The sequence below is a fragment of the Neomonachus schauinslandi genome, chromosome 14 (assembly GCF_002201575.2).
Source record: "Neomonachus schauinslandi chromosome 14, ASM220157v2, whole genome shotgun sequence".
Taxonomy (NCBI): domain Eukaryota; kingdom Metazoa; phylum Chordata; class Mammalia; order Carnivora; family Phocidae; genus Neomonachus; species Neomonachus schauinslandi.
Window position 1 is genome coordinate 6,226,774 of NC_058416.1, and position 13,488 is coordinate 6,240,261.

Sequence of the window (13,488 nt, forward strand, 5' to 3'; positions counted from 1 at the left end):
TAAAATTATCCTGAAATGACCAGATCAAGAAACACCATTGCAAATTTATCTTTGAAAAAATTGGAAGATTTATATCACAAAAAGTGGAAACATCCTATATTGCCATGAACAGTGGGATGGAAAATAAATGGTGACTTTTTTTTTTTTAAGAGAGGGACATGGGGGAGGGGCAGAGGGCAAGGGAGAGAGAATCTTAAGCAGGCTCCACGCCCAGTGCAGAGCCAGGGTCAGGGCTTGATCTCACAACTTTGAGACCTCAGCTTAAATCAAGAGTCAGACACTTAATGGAGTGAGCCACCCAGGCACCCCAAATAGTGACTTTTTTATACAAAGAGATGCAGTAAAGCTTTGAAACAAAATTAACTTCTGCTACGTGCTTCAACATGAAAGAATCCTACAAACATAATGTCTAGCAGAAGAAGCTAGACACGTGATGAGAATCTACCTATATACAGCCCACAAATGCACAAAAATATTCAATATCAGTAGAAGTCTAATCATAGTAATTGTGGTGGTAAACCCTGAGAGGCATGTGGGAAACCTCTGAGATGTTACTAAGGATCTATTTCTTTTCTTTTTTCTTTTTTTTTTTTACATAGAAAAGCAATTTATTCCATTATAAGCACTTACACAGTTAGTCACAGAGAGTAACAGGCCTGCTGATGAAACATGTCACCCAAAATGGAGATGGTACCAAACTAGTGGTCAAAGACTACCTCCTAAAAAAAAAAAAAAAAAAAAAAAAAATCTTATCAAAAATTAATTTAATTTTAAAAAAAAATACAAGCTATCAATTCACTCTTCTCAACTCAACTGGACAGTCTACCTGTGGTATAACTGTCAGGTAAAAACATACATCTTTACAACTTGGTGGTCCCAAGGTTTTTAAAAAAACATTTCACAGAAAGGAAAGAAATATGAAAACAGCTCAAGAAATACACTAAGAAGCAAAAATATATGGGGGAAAGAGGAACACATAGTTTTGACTTAACTGAAGAAACTGAGAGGAGACTGGTCTACATAGGAAAATGTGCATCCTGGAAAGTCAGGTGTGAAAATTTTATTTATTTTATTTTATTTTTTTAAGATTTTTTTTTTAATTGAGAGAGAGAGAATGATAGAGAGCATGAGAGGGAGGAGGGTCAGAGGGAGAAGCAGACTCCCCGCTGAGCAGGGAGCCCGATGCGGGACTCAATCCTGGAAGTCCAGGATCATGACCTGAGCCAAAGGTAGTCACCCAACCAACTGAGCCACCCAGGCGCCCCTAGGTGAGAAAATTTTAGAATAGGAAATTTATATGACTTGAATCTCCCCCATTTCCTGAATAAAAACGACATCTTGTGGTATTTATACTTCATGGCTCAGACACCTACCTCACTTGGCTCTAGTCCTTCCTTACTTTAGCCTTTACTTAAAGGAGTCTGAAAAACTTGGGGATATAACCTAAGAAGAAAAATAACCACACATAATATTCCCCTTTCTGTGGCTACTTTAGATCTTTGTTACTAGAAAATTCCTAAAGAAAATTTAAATATAAGTCTGTGGCTTTACTGAATCAAGTCCCCCAGTTAATATTTAGAAAACACCCTCTGTTTGGGCTAATAACATTGTTGATGGTACCTATCATAGAGGGATAGCCAAACAAAGTCTGTGTCTCAAAACCAATGTTAAATCAATCTCAGGGTTGAGAGGGAAAAAAAGGAGAGTCTAAAATCACAAGAAGTGCAGACATATCTAGGACCCTTGTCCTTCTGGATCCACACTTCCTTCAGGATCTTCATCATTATAAATGTTCTCTGCCGGGCACCTGGGTGGCTCAGATGGTTAAGCGTCTGCCTTCGGCTCAGGTCATGATCCCAGGGTCCTGGGATTGAGTCCCACATCGGGTTCCCTGCTCCTTGGGAGCCTGCTTCTCCCTCTGCCTCTCTCTCTCTGTGTCTCTCATGAATAAATAAATAAAATCTTTAAAAATAAATAAGTAAATGTTCTCTGCCATTTGCCACACTTGCATGATACTATCTTCTGATACAGAACAAATCACCCAAGGTTCATTGGGATTCCAGGCGAAATCAAATATTTTGGCAGTGTGACCACCATGAATAAACAACAATTCTGGTGGCCCATCTTCTGCATCTTCTGGGGATTGTTCCCCTCCAATTTTACTTAAATCCCAGACATTCAGTCTGTGATAAGTACCACTGGAAGCCAAAACAGTCTCATTGTGAGGCGACCACTGAACCTGGAATAGTTCATCCTTATGTGATTCAAAGGAATGCAACTTAAGTTTCAGATTTCTCAGATCCCACAAGGCAACAGTCTTGTTGGCTGATCCTGTGGCCAGAATGAACTCACTATAAGGACTGAAAGATAGGCAGTTCACTTCAGCAGTGTGAGCATCAACTGAGTGGCTTGGTTTGGAAGTATTGTTTGAACGAGTATCCCAGATCATAAGTTTCTGATCATCAGCAACTGACCCAAACAGAGACTCATGGAGCAAATGCCAGGAAACATCTTCTACTACCTCTGTATGTCCTGTAAAGATGGTCTTCGCATCCACCACTTTTCCTTCCTTTGGAACAGCACTGATGTCCCAGAGGCAGATGGTATGGTCGTCTGAAGCACTAAGTAAGTGCCCACTGAGATTTGGGTTCCAAGAAAGTCCATAGCCTTCCTTCTGATGTCCACACAGACGTAAGTCTGGGTTGCTCTCTCCAGGAGGGTCTGGTTTGGAAGGATGTTTTGTATCGTCAAAAACAAGAACATCACTGGATGGTGTCTTTGTTGCAATGATGTAAGGGTTCTGGGGCATATAACGCGCCTGGTTTACTTCTCCTTCATGGTTGATCTTGATTTCTATTTCAATTTTTCCACTAACTGAGCCAAAACCTCCAAATTCTCCTTTCTCACTGTCATAGTGTGAAGCATCAAACTGAGCATCATCATTAGGGAGCTGCATACTGGCTATCACAAGATGGTTTTGTTCATCTGACGTGTGTGTTCCCAGGACAAGTCGATGAATGCTGAAGTCTTTCCCTTCTGGTCTGGTTACATCTGGAAGCCACTGTGCAGTTAGGCTAGGCCACTCCAGAGTGGTCATCACCAAATCGTAAAGAAAAGGGGTGTTCTTTTTCCATATTTTGTACTCTTCATTGATCACACGTTCTTCTACTGCATCATCAAAGGTTGCTTCCTTGTCGGCCATGGCGGGCAGGCAAGCTGGGGGGATCCCGGGGTTGAGAGTTGTGGGAGGGCACTAAGGATCTATTTCTTGATCCTCCTGATGATTTTATGGGTGTGCTTACTATGAAAAACCCACTGAGATATACATTCAAAATGTTTGTAACTTTCTATCTGTATGCTGTAGTGCAATACAAGAGATTTGTTTTAAAAGATGAAAGATATGGGTGCCTGGGTGGCTCAGTTGGTTAAGCGACTGCCTTCAGCTCAGGTCATGATCCTGGAGTCCCTGGATCGAGTCCCGCATCGGGCTCCCTGCTCGGCAGGGAGTCTGCTTCTCCCTCTGACCCTCCCCCCTCTCATGTGCTCTCTCTCATTCTCTCTCTCTCAAATAAATAAATAAAATCTTCGAAAAAAAAAAGAAAGATACAAGAGTAAAATTTAAAAAAATGGACATGATATAGACCAGAAGGGAATGAGATGAGATTAATAAACTTTCATTTTCAGGACTGTTCCAATTTACGTGATTAATTATATAGTCACCCTTACGCACGACAGGTCACACTTAAAACTACTTGCAGATATTTCCCAAGTGACTTTTACTTCTATAAGGGGTTAAGGGTGTGCACGCATTGGTGCTTTATGTTCAAACACTTTCAGAAAAATATAGTGCATGCATGAATTCACATAAGGAAACAATGGTTTGCCTTCAGCTAACCCACTCTTAATCTTGTTTGTACTCTTCAACGTGGCTACAACTCTGTGTTAGCTCATGAAATAATCTCATCGCTTCTGTCCCCCCAAAAGCCAGGGACCCTGGTCATGTCTGCCTGCACGATGCCCCCACCCCGTGCGGGGTCTCTCCATGGAAAGTATGTGCATCGCCTGAGGCGAACACAGAACTGAATGCCCATGACTGGCACCTGCTACCTAATTTTATGTTAAGTGGCCTTTACAGCAGAGGTTGGAAATGTGAGTGTGAAGAAATAAAGTGAATTTTTCAGTCCTGTTTTGGACCTAAGATCCTCTGTCATTGGAACTTCTATCTTTAGAGAACAGAGATGAGGAAAAGGATCGAAGGTATTGATACAAGAAAAAGACAATTGTATCAGTAGCAAGACAGAATGATAAATAAAATAGCTGCAGTTCAAAAGCAAAATGTTAGAATTGAAGCCCTTGGATCCACAGTTGGGAGGGTAGCTAATAAAATACTTAACCTTTCACCACAGACCACCCGGCTTCAATCTCCAGCTTTATTACTTATGGACAGTGTGATCTTGGCAAAACTGCAGATTCTCTCTGCTCCTCCAAGCCCTCATTTGTAAAATCAGGTGGAGATAACAGAGGGAACCTCACAGGACTTTTGTGAGTGAATGTATGTTATGCGCTTAGAACAAACCCTGGTATCCTGGACGTGCTAAATAAACGCCAAATAAGCACAATCCTGTGGCAGGGCCTGTGACTGACAAGAAAAATGAGAACAAAGATTCATAAATTAGAAAATAGAAAGTAATTTAGAAGCTAGATATTTTTAAGGTAATCCAGATTTTAATGCAATAAAGATTGTGTCACTCCCCCGGTAAATTCTGAACCAACGAAAAATATATGAAAGTGTGAGCAAATAGATAGCCTAACATCACCTTTATTAAGTGAAAACATTGACATTGGAAGTTGAGGCAGGAACATTACTGTTAAGTTGACTGCAAGGACAAGGGCCTCCAAAGGAACAAGGTCTCTGTGCTATTTCATTCCTAAACGCCTGAAAGAGAAAGGCCCAGCAGTACATCCTCATTGTGGATGCCCCAATTTCCCCAATTATACACTGTGCTTCTAGGGGTGCCTGGGTGGCTCAGTCAGTTAAGGGCCCAACTCTTGATCTAGGCTCAGGTCTCGTTCTCAGGGTCCTGAGTTCAAGCCTCGCACTGGGCTCCACACTGCACTTAGAACACTTTAAAAAAATAAAAAAGAATTATACATTGTGCTGCTCATGGGAAGACTAAGCTGATGTTGTGTGATGGTGAGGTAGGGAGCAGAGAAAGAAGATGCCAAGAAATCATAAGGAAGTTTAATGCTAGCAGAGATCATGCCACAGGGAATAAAACATCTCTCTACTCTGGAGCAGTGGTAAGTATTGATGTCATTGACTACTGGAAAGGTACTGAGGAGGATAGGCAACATAATCAAAACCAGGAGAGAGGTAGCAGCCAAAAAAGACCCTTATCAACTAAATTCTTCTTCACATGTATACTTTCTTGAAATCAATCATATTCTCCTTCTCTTGTCTGACCTTCCACCACTTCCATGTTTTTGTCAATGACTGATTAAGATAACACTCTAATTTTATCCTCCATTTGATATGGCATCAATCCCAATCAATGACTGTCTTTATTGACTTACACGTAGCCTTTATTTTTTTTTTATTAACTCCTACTTTCTTTGCTGAATGTATACTGCCAACATGCTACCGTCTAACATTTACTCCAAGACAATCTATGTTTACATTTAATAGCCTTTAGGACAAGGGAAGTTGGTGGACAACACGTGTAGAGATGATGATATGCTCTTATAATTTAAGATTACAATGGGTGACACCGGGCCATTTCGGAAGAGAAGAGGGGATTGCCTGGCTGGCTCAGTCAATGGAAGCTTTGACTCTTGATCTCGGGTTGTAAGTTCGAGCCCCATGTTGGTATGTATAGAGATTACTTAAAAAAATAAAAATCTTAAAGGACAGAAGATATTTCACTAAAAAAGATGTAGAACTCTATGAGTTGAGAATATGTATGCTCCAGGGGTGAAATTGTGACAAATATGGATCTGGTTTCTAGAAGTCTGTATTTGTTTCAAAATGGCTTTGAGACTAACTCACCGATCTGTTTTAACCAGCTTATGTTTTGATTAAATGCAACATCATTTAGTATAAATTTGTTTCATTAAAAAGAGTTGGGTCTGGCTAGGAATAAGCATTTTGAATCAAGAAGGAATTTGCCCAAACTTGTTCCATTAATATACATCATAACCTGGTATGTGCATTTTTCCAAATGGCATAGTTGTGGCTGAAATCAGATGTTAATGATTCTTTTGCTTTTGCCTCCAGATTTGTCTTCTCAGGCAGAGAAAAATCCCAAACCAATATTTTATTAATAAAATAACACTTTTAATTCAAGATATTTCTAAAAGGCTGCATTGATATCAAAAGGATGGCATTTTTTTAAAAAGGCAACATGTTAGTAAAACTATTAGGGAAAGAGGTAAATATATAAGGATGTTTACTGAAAATAGAATAAAATTTCATGATGGCAGATGAAGATATAGAGGGATATCACCAATAATAAGAAAAAGCTTTAAAAAGAAGTGCATTTAGAGAGAATCTGGGGGGCTTTGTAACTTGGGATGCCCTTTTGGATATGAGGGATAAAGAAGTCAAGGAGAAGAAATTGGCAAGTTGGCCAAGAGGAAAAGGAAACTATGGTGAGAATAGATTGGGTATGGGTCACCCCAGCTCTCTGTAAACATTGGAAACAATGTAGGTGGTGCCTGTTCAGCTTCTCACACGTGGACAGTACCGGTTATTGACCGGGTAGTATATGCTAACACAGCACTCTGCAGGTGAGAAAGAGTTTGATCAAGTTATCACACATTATGACAATACCAATCAAAGCTAATTATAATATTGGGCCTCTATTAATGATGGTATAGAATTAGTTGTTGCAACAAAATGAGCTCAAAATATAGTGACTCAAACAAAACAGAATTTTCCCCACCCAGGCTTGACTCCCTTTTTGGGTTCAGGTGTCAGCTCCAGCTGTGAACATTCCAAACAACAGAAAGTGGAAAAGATTGAGTCCAAGAGAACATTTCTGCTCATACCCCAATGGACCAGGTTAGTGATATGGCCACATCCAACCTCACAGGAGGCCAGAAACTATAGCTTCTAACTGGGCATCAGGTACCCCCATAAAATCTGGGACAGTTCAGGAACGATGAATACTGGGGCATCAATTAACAGGAAGTGTCACGATATCCACCAGTGTGACCACGTGTTATATGTAAATACACAATTACTGCAGAAGTGGGGTCAATTAAAATCTCAACTTCATAGGATTGCTTGAGTCTTAAACAAGAAGGAATATATTTAAAACTCAGTAGGGCGCCTGGGTGGCTCAGTTGGTTAAGCGACTGCCTTCGGCTCAGGTCATGATCCTGGAGTCCCGGGATCGAGTCCCACATCGGGCTCCCTGCTCGGCGGGGAGTCTGCTCCTCCCTCTGACCCTCCTCCCTCTCACGCTCTCTGTCTCTCATTCTCTCTCTCTCAAATAAATAAATAAAATCTTAAAAAAAAAAAAAAAAAAAAAACTCAGTAGAGTGGAAAGTCTTGATTCAGTAACATTTACTATTATTTTATTAATAAAATAGAATTATTAGTGATTATATTAAATATTAATACTTTAATATCAGTTAAATAATTGTTTTATTACATATTTAATAGAGATCTATGTTATCCTTTATTCTATTTAAAAATATTTTAATAGTAATTATTTTAATAATCATAGTATAACACTGGTCATGAAATAAAATTATTAAACTATTTTGTTAATAAATGAGTATGCTGGTTAATAAAATAATGTAGACCTTGAGAGCTTGTTTGGAGGTTCTAGCAGGGGAGCACAGCTACTCGCATACCCTTGACCGAAGAATGGTCCTCCTCTATCGGGGAAGGTCGTCCTCTTCGACCGAGCGCGCAGCTTCGGGAGGGATGCACATGGAGCGGTGAGGGAGGAAGTGGACACCCGCCTAGCCAGCCAGATCAGCCGAATCAACCCTGGCGATCAATGGGGTGACAGATGTCGCAGCCAGATCGCCCTCACATCCACTAATAAAATAATGTAATTTATTTTCAATTATGCTGAGTCCACTTAGGGACTCTGATGATGCAGGTTAATGATGTATTTGGGAAGGTTCCTTATCAGTAGCACCTGAAGAGTATCTATCCCTGCCCCACCCCCAGCTCCATCAAACCCAGGAGCTGCCGATCAGTGCTGTGCAAGCTGACTGTTGGCTGGCTCTCAGTCTTACAATGGATCCCAGAAGCTTTATAAGCCTGCTTTAAATCAGGTCCTAAATCTTCATTTTCCTGTATTGCTTGACAAATACAAAAAATATGCTTTAAATAGTTTTATAAGTGATCTGCAATATCTTATTTTTATGGAAAAATACTGCTCTCTAGCTTATGGGTACAGAATATAAAGATTCAACATTTATGAAATGCTGATGGAAAATGAGAAAGTGTTGTTAAACTCTTTAATATAAAATCGGCAACAAAAATTCTCACGCCTTTCTGTGATCTCAAGGCAGATACGTATCTGCTGGTCATCCCTCTTTGGAAGGCAGCCTTAGGCTTGCATACCACACAAAGGTTGATTGTCAAAGGAATCTGGAAAGGATCTCCCCGACTGGCCTGGTGCTACTGCCGGAGACGCCCCTCTATGGGGGCCTTGCACTTCCCCACGTCTTGCTGGGCACGTCAAGAATGCAAAGACATGGCCTCTCCATGTTTAGGCCATTTTTCAGTGAGCACCCTTGAGGGCTGAGGTGACCTCTCCCCCCTCACAACGACCAAGGTTGATTATATTATAGGCTGCTGCTAAGGCTTACATGTTACTCTCCTGAAATGCAACCCACGGCAGGACTGCATCCTGGCATACCTGTATTGCCCACGTGGTAACTGGAATACAGAGAACTGATGTGGCCACCCGGAAACTTCGGCAGCTTTTTCTTCTGCTGTGTATAATCAGGTCTTCGATCTCTAAACTAGGAGTCGAGTGTCTTCTCCCAGCATCCAGAAGACGATTGCATTCTTATCACGCAGATAGGTAAAATCTTGGACCCTTCACAGTTCTTGACAACTAGAAATGGATGTAAAACAATGTCTATCACTTTGGTGAATTTTGCAAGAATGATCAGTTAGTGAGATGGTGAGTAAGAGGGGGTCCATCAATGCTTAAGGCTGGAAAACCATGCATAATGGACGCTCTTATGCCAGGCGGGAGACTGACTGAAAAATCAACACTTTTAAATGTATACGTAGCGATTGCTTCAGAATTCATAATTTCCTTCATTTCCTGCTATGAAAACTCTATTTTGGTGAATATAAATAAATAGGAAAAGGCTCAAAATTGTGAACACAATATAAAATCCTGTGATGAGAAGCATGTAATGAGAGTCCCTTCTGAACAACCCCCATCATTGGTGACACATCTATCATTTTCCTTGTCACATACTGAGAGACACTGACATGTAAGATGGACTAGTATTTTTTTTTTTTCCACTATGACCTGATCAGTGATTTTTTTCATCTGTATTTACCCCCTCTGGCCAGAGTTTAATTTCTCAATATATAAAAATGAATTGTCTGCATTAAATTTAATTGACTTAATTTAGCTGATACAAAAATCCCTTGGTAATTGCTAGGTACTGAAGTGCAATTCTTGATATCAGAGCACCTCTCCGTTTATTCTCTTGGGTGTAGCACGAAAATGGACTGTTAAGTGGCTTTCACAGTCTCCACCTGAAGAGGGGAATTTTGAGGTAATTTATGTGCCTTGGAGAGTAGTTAGTGTTCCACGGGCTGCAAGTTTGAATCTTGATTAAAGCCAGCAGGGGATTGATGTCACTAATGACCAGTTAATTTGGGGCATCAAACAGTCCTTAAAAGAGATTTGGAGAATGTGATATCATTAGGCTGAAATGTAATCCCCTAACTTTATCCTTATTAAATTGGTCTGGTCTTTTCTTCCATCCTTCGGTATGTGTGGTTTTAATTAACACCCAGCCTATATTTCAGGACACTGAGCAAGGCTGGAAAATGCAATATAACCGGGCGGAGTGTGGCAAGTTGGAGCTACTGAAAACTGTGCTTATATATTTTTGTCAATTACATTGGATTTATTTTAAAACTAGAATGATGGGCTAAAATTCTAAAATTAGTAATTGTAATTAGTGATGTCATAGGATAGATGAGGATGGCCTAATTGGCATTTTCTATCCCAAATTTCATCGACAAATTCACAGAATTTCCATGCAGGGCAATCACATCACACACATCATAATAAGTCTCCTCTCCACTCTTTCACTAATAATCACTTTGTGCATGTAATAAAGTTTCTTCTCTGGTGGTGGTTTATAGATGAGTGCAACTTCATAACCCTACAAACACAAACGTTATGACTGTCACATTAAAGTCAGTGGCTTAAAACCATGAAAGCAGTTAGGAAATCCTGAATGTGTGCATCCCAGAGCTTCTGAAAATAACAGCCACACGTGTTTATTTGAGCATCGACTCAATACACGCAGACGATGATAGGATGCAGTGAGAAGAAGAAAGGGCATTATTAAGTCTCAAAAAATTTGATTTAGGTATTTCCTTCTGGTATATTTATATGACTTAAGGTTTGAAAAGAAAAAAAAAAAGAGAAAGGATGCTCATGATTTGAACATAATATTCCAGAGGGTCTAGACATTTCCTATATAAATGATATAGTTAAAAAAACATGAACAACATGCTTGCTTTAAGTATCCATAAATACCTCAGAATCCTGTTTTTTGAAGGATAATTAATGTGTGTTATTGACTACATTAAGTATATTCTTTCAAAAGCTCTGTCAAAAATATAATAATAGCACATAATTAAAGAAGCCCAAAGGAAGACATGAAATATAGATTTGTTTATGTTATTCTTTAAATTTTTATTTCAAAGGAAGTCCCCAAACAGTATCCTGACTCGTTGAGAGTTTTGTGAGCTTCAAGAAAAGTTAAATATTCTTGTGTAAACTTTCTTGGAAGTTTGCTCTGAGAGAATGCTGATCTGCTCTTCTCCAAACTCCACTGGGGTCTGAATAGGGAAAGGGTTATATTAAATTGGGGAAATGAATTAAAATGTACCCTTAAATATGCTTAGCAGATATTTGCTCTACCTGGGAAATGCTTTTGTTCCTTCCTCTAAATTAAAGTCTGTAACCTTTATTCCCCTTGGCTTTTAGCCTCTTCATGGATGGGGCAGTTGGAGGTATGTCAGTTTTTATATGGAATAGGGATTGAAAACATGTTCTCATGTAGGAATAACACTATGATAATTCGTAAGTAACACAATAAAATAAGGAACACACGTTTGATGCTCAAAAAGATTGCACTGTTTCAGGTCCTTCAAGATGCAGACACCAAGATGTGATAAGGTGTGCAAGAGATACTTTGGTGGTGAACATGTGGGAGGGAAAAAGAGGAGAGGTTGGGAGATACTGAGGCCTCTTCAGAGGACAGTGGCGTTCTGAACTCCGAGAAGGCAGGCAGACAGGAAGGAGATTTGCTCCTTTAGAACTACAAGGGCTCAGCACCAAGAGGCTACCAATCTGATGCAGTGTGTCCAAGACTAACATGCCCATCAGTGGAGTCCCTTGTACTGCAGGAGGGAGCTGGCTTTAGAATCTCTGCCACCCTGAGTCATTGGCTGAGCGTAGCCTGTAGGAAGCAGAGCTTCGTGTTAATATGGTGGTGGGCTCAGAGCAAAGTACCTGGGGCATCTCTCAGTGATGCTTCATAAAGCAGGAGACCTGAGCAGCGTGTTCTCAGTCGCCACTTTCCTCCTGCACCACATATATCTGCTTCTCCACACAGGATCAGGAAGCAACTCCTGCCTGGCGGGGAACTGAGAGCTGGGAGGGTAGAAGGGAAGCATTACAGTCATCACTTTGAAGTTGACCTTGGGGCCACACTTGGTACTCATTCTCTCCCTCATTCCCTATTTATTCATGATTTTCTCTTGACCTCAGCTTTTAAAAGAACTTCTTTTCTGAACTTTGAACAATTTAGCTCTGCCTGGGGTTACCACTTTCACAGTTACAGTAAGAAAAGGAATACCAGGAGGGCCCAGGTGGACCATCTCCATTCTAGATGGACTCCTCCTTATGTGTATGGTGTAAAACCAGCCCCACCTGCTCCTTCTGACCAGGGTCAAGAACTACTGCCAGTCTGGGGTGACTTCTTACTCCAGTCATGGTCTCTGCACATGAGAAGTCCAAAGTTCCCTGGCAGCAACTCTAACTTGTATTCACTGGGGTCCTTAGGATGTGTCTCCTCAGGGCATGGGAACTTCAATTCTGCAAAGCCCAGCAATGCCGGGATAGGAAACACAAAATTCCTCAGTGAGACATTGGAAGTGGTGGTGAATAGAGCCACTCGTGTGTCCACACCTTGGTTCTTCAACCCACGTTTTCTTCTACTGAGCACAAAACACCATATAGGAATCTTGGATAGGTTACAAATATGACACTCTGGAGGACAGAACCACAGCTATTCAGAGTATTGCCTCTGGACAGGCCATTTAAGTACGCCTTTAGAAGTCCACCCCAGCACTCAGAGAGCCCAACTGTTCTGGATGGTACAGTCTTCTAGAGTCATTCTCTGGGCTTTGTCTGATTTTTGCAGGGATCAGACCGGAGAATTGAACAGAGAGTTGATGGTGACCACCAACTCTGCTAAGGTGACACTAATTCCTACTCTCGACCTAGGATGCAATAATTGGTTTTCATTTACTATCTTGACGCGGGTGTGATTTCAGCGCTTTCTTACACTGATGGGTCTTACCCACAGAACAGGAAACCAAAATGGGGTTATGCAACTGCTAAATATATCAGTCCAACTGTACAGTTGGGTACCAGACAAATAACCACTGAGTAGCTCTGTGGCCATGTGGAACTCTAGTGAGCCACATTCTAGTCAGGACCTCTCCTGGTCTCCCTCTCTTCCTTTTAATGGGGTGACCATATGGACACTTTGGGTCTCTGTGAGTCAATGTCAATGCTTCATTATCAGGGCCACATTTCTTCATTTTATCCTCAGGTAAATGAAAGACAATTAAAAAAACATTGTAGTGAATTTAAATGTATTTATTCTAGCCATATAAAATTCATGTCACACCTTCTCTGATGTCAAGACTGCTATAATCCATGTTCCGATGGAATAAGATCAATCCTATTTAAAAATTCTTTGACTGTTTTAAAGCAGCAGTGTACTCAAATTTGGTCATGCCAGTAACCATGGCAACCACAGACCTCAAAGGCTACCTTGTGGCAGGTCCAGCTGTTAGAACTTGGCAGCACTCCACAGTCAGCCTCTCCAGCTCATACCTGCTGTGGGGAGGAAGAGGCATCAAACGTGGCCTCCGGTGGCAAGAAGATTGGAGACACTGGCTGTATTCTTGCAGATATGGAGACCCAGTAACTTCCTTTCAGACCCAAGGCCAGCACTGAACAGACT

General features: G+C 40.8%; 1 protein-coding gene across 1 annotated transcript; it reads right to left on the bottom strand.

The window, feature by feature from the left end:
• Positions 1–1,734: 1,734 nt before the first annotated feature.
• On the bottom strand, positions 1,735–3,202 carry LOC110577176 (histone-binding protein RBBP4-like). Its single transcript, XM_021686415.1, has 2 exons — positions 1,985–3,202; positions 1,735–1,791 (listed from the first exon to the last, which is right to left on the bottom strand). Exons 1-2 carry the CDS (start codon positions 3,200–3,202, stop codon positions 1,735–1,737), a joined length of 1,275 nt encoding a protein of 424 aa, XP_021542090.1.
• Between the last annotated feature and the right edge of the window lie 10,286 nt (positions 3,203–13,488).

Excerpts from the sequence above, each read along its gene's own strand:
- LOC110577176 (XM_021686415.1), bottom strand. The coding sequence starts at position 3,202 with ATGGCCGACAAGGAAGCAACCTTTGATGATGCAGTAGAAGAACGTGTG. Across the intron at positions 1,792-1,984 it reads TGTGGCAAATGGCAGAGAAC|ATTTATAATGATGAAGATCC; the intron begins ATTTACTTATTT and ends CCGGCAGAGAAC.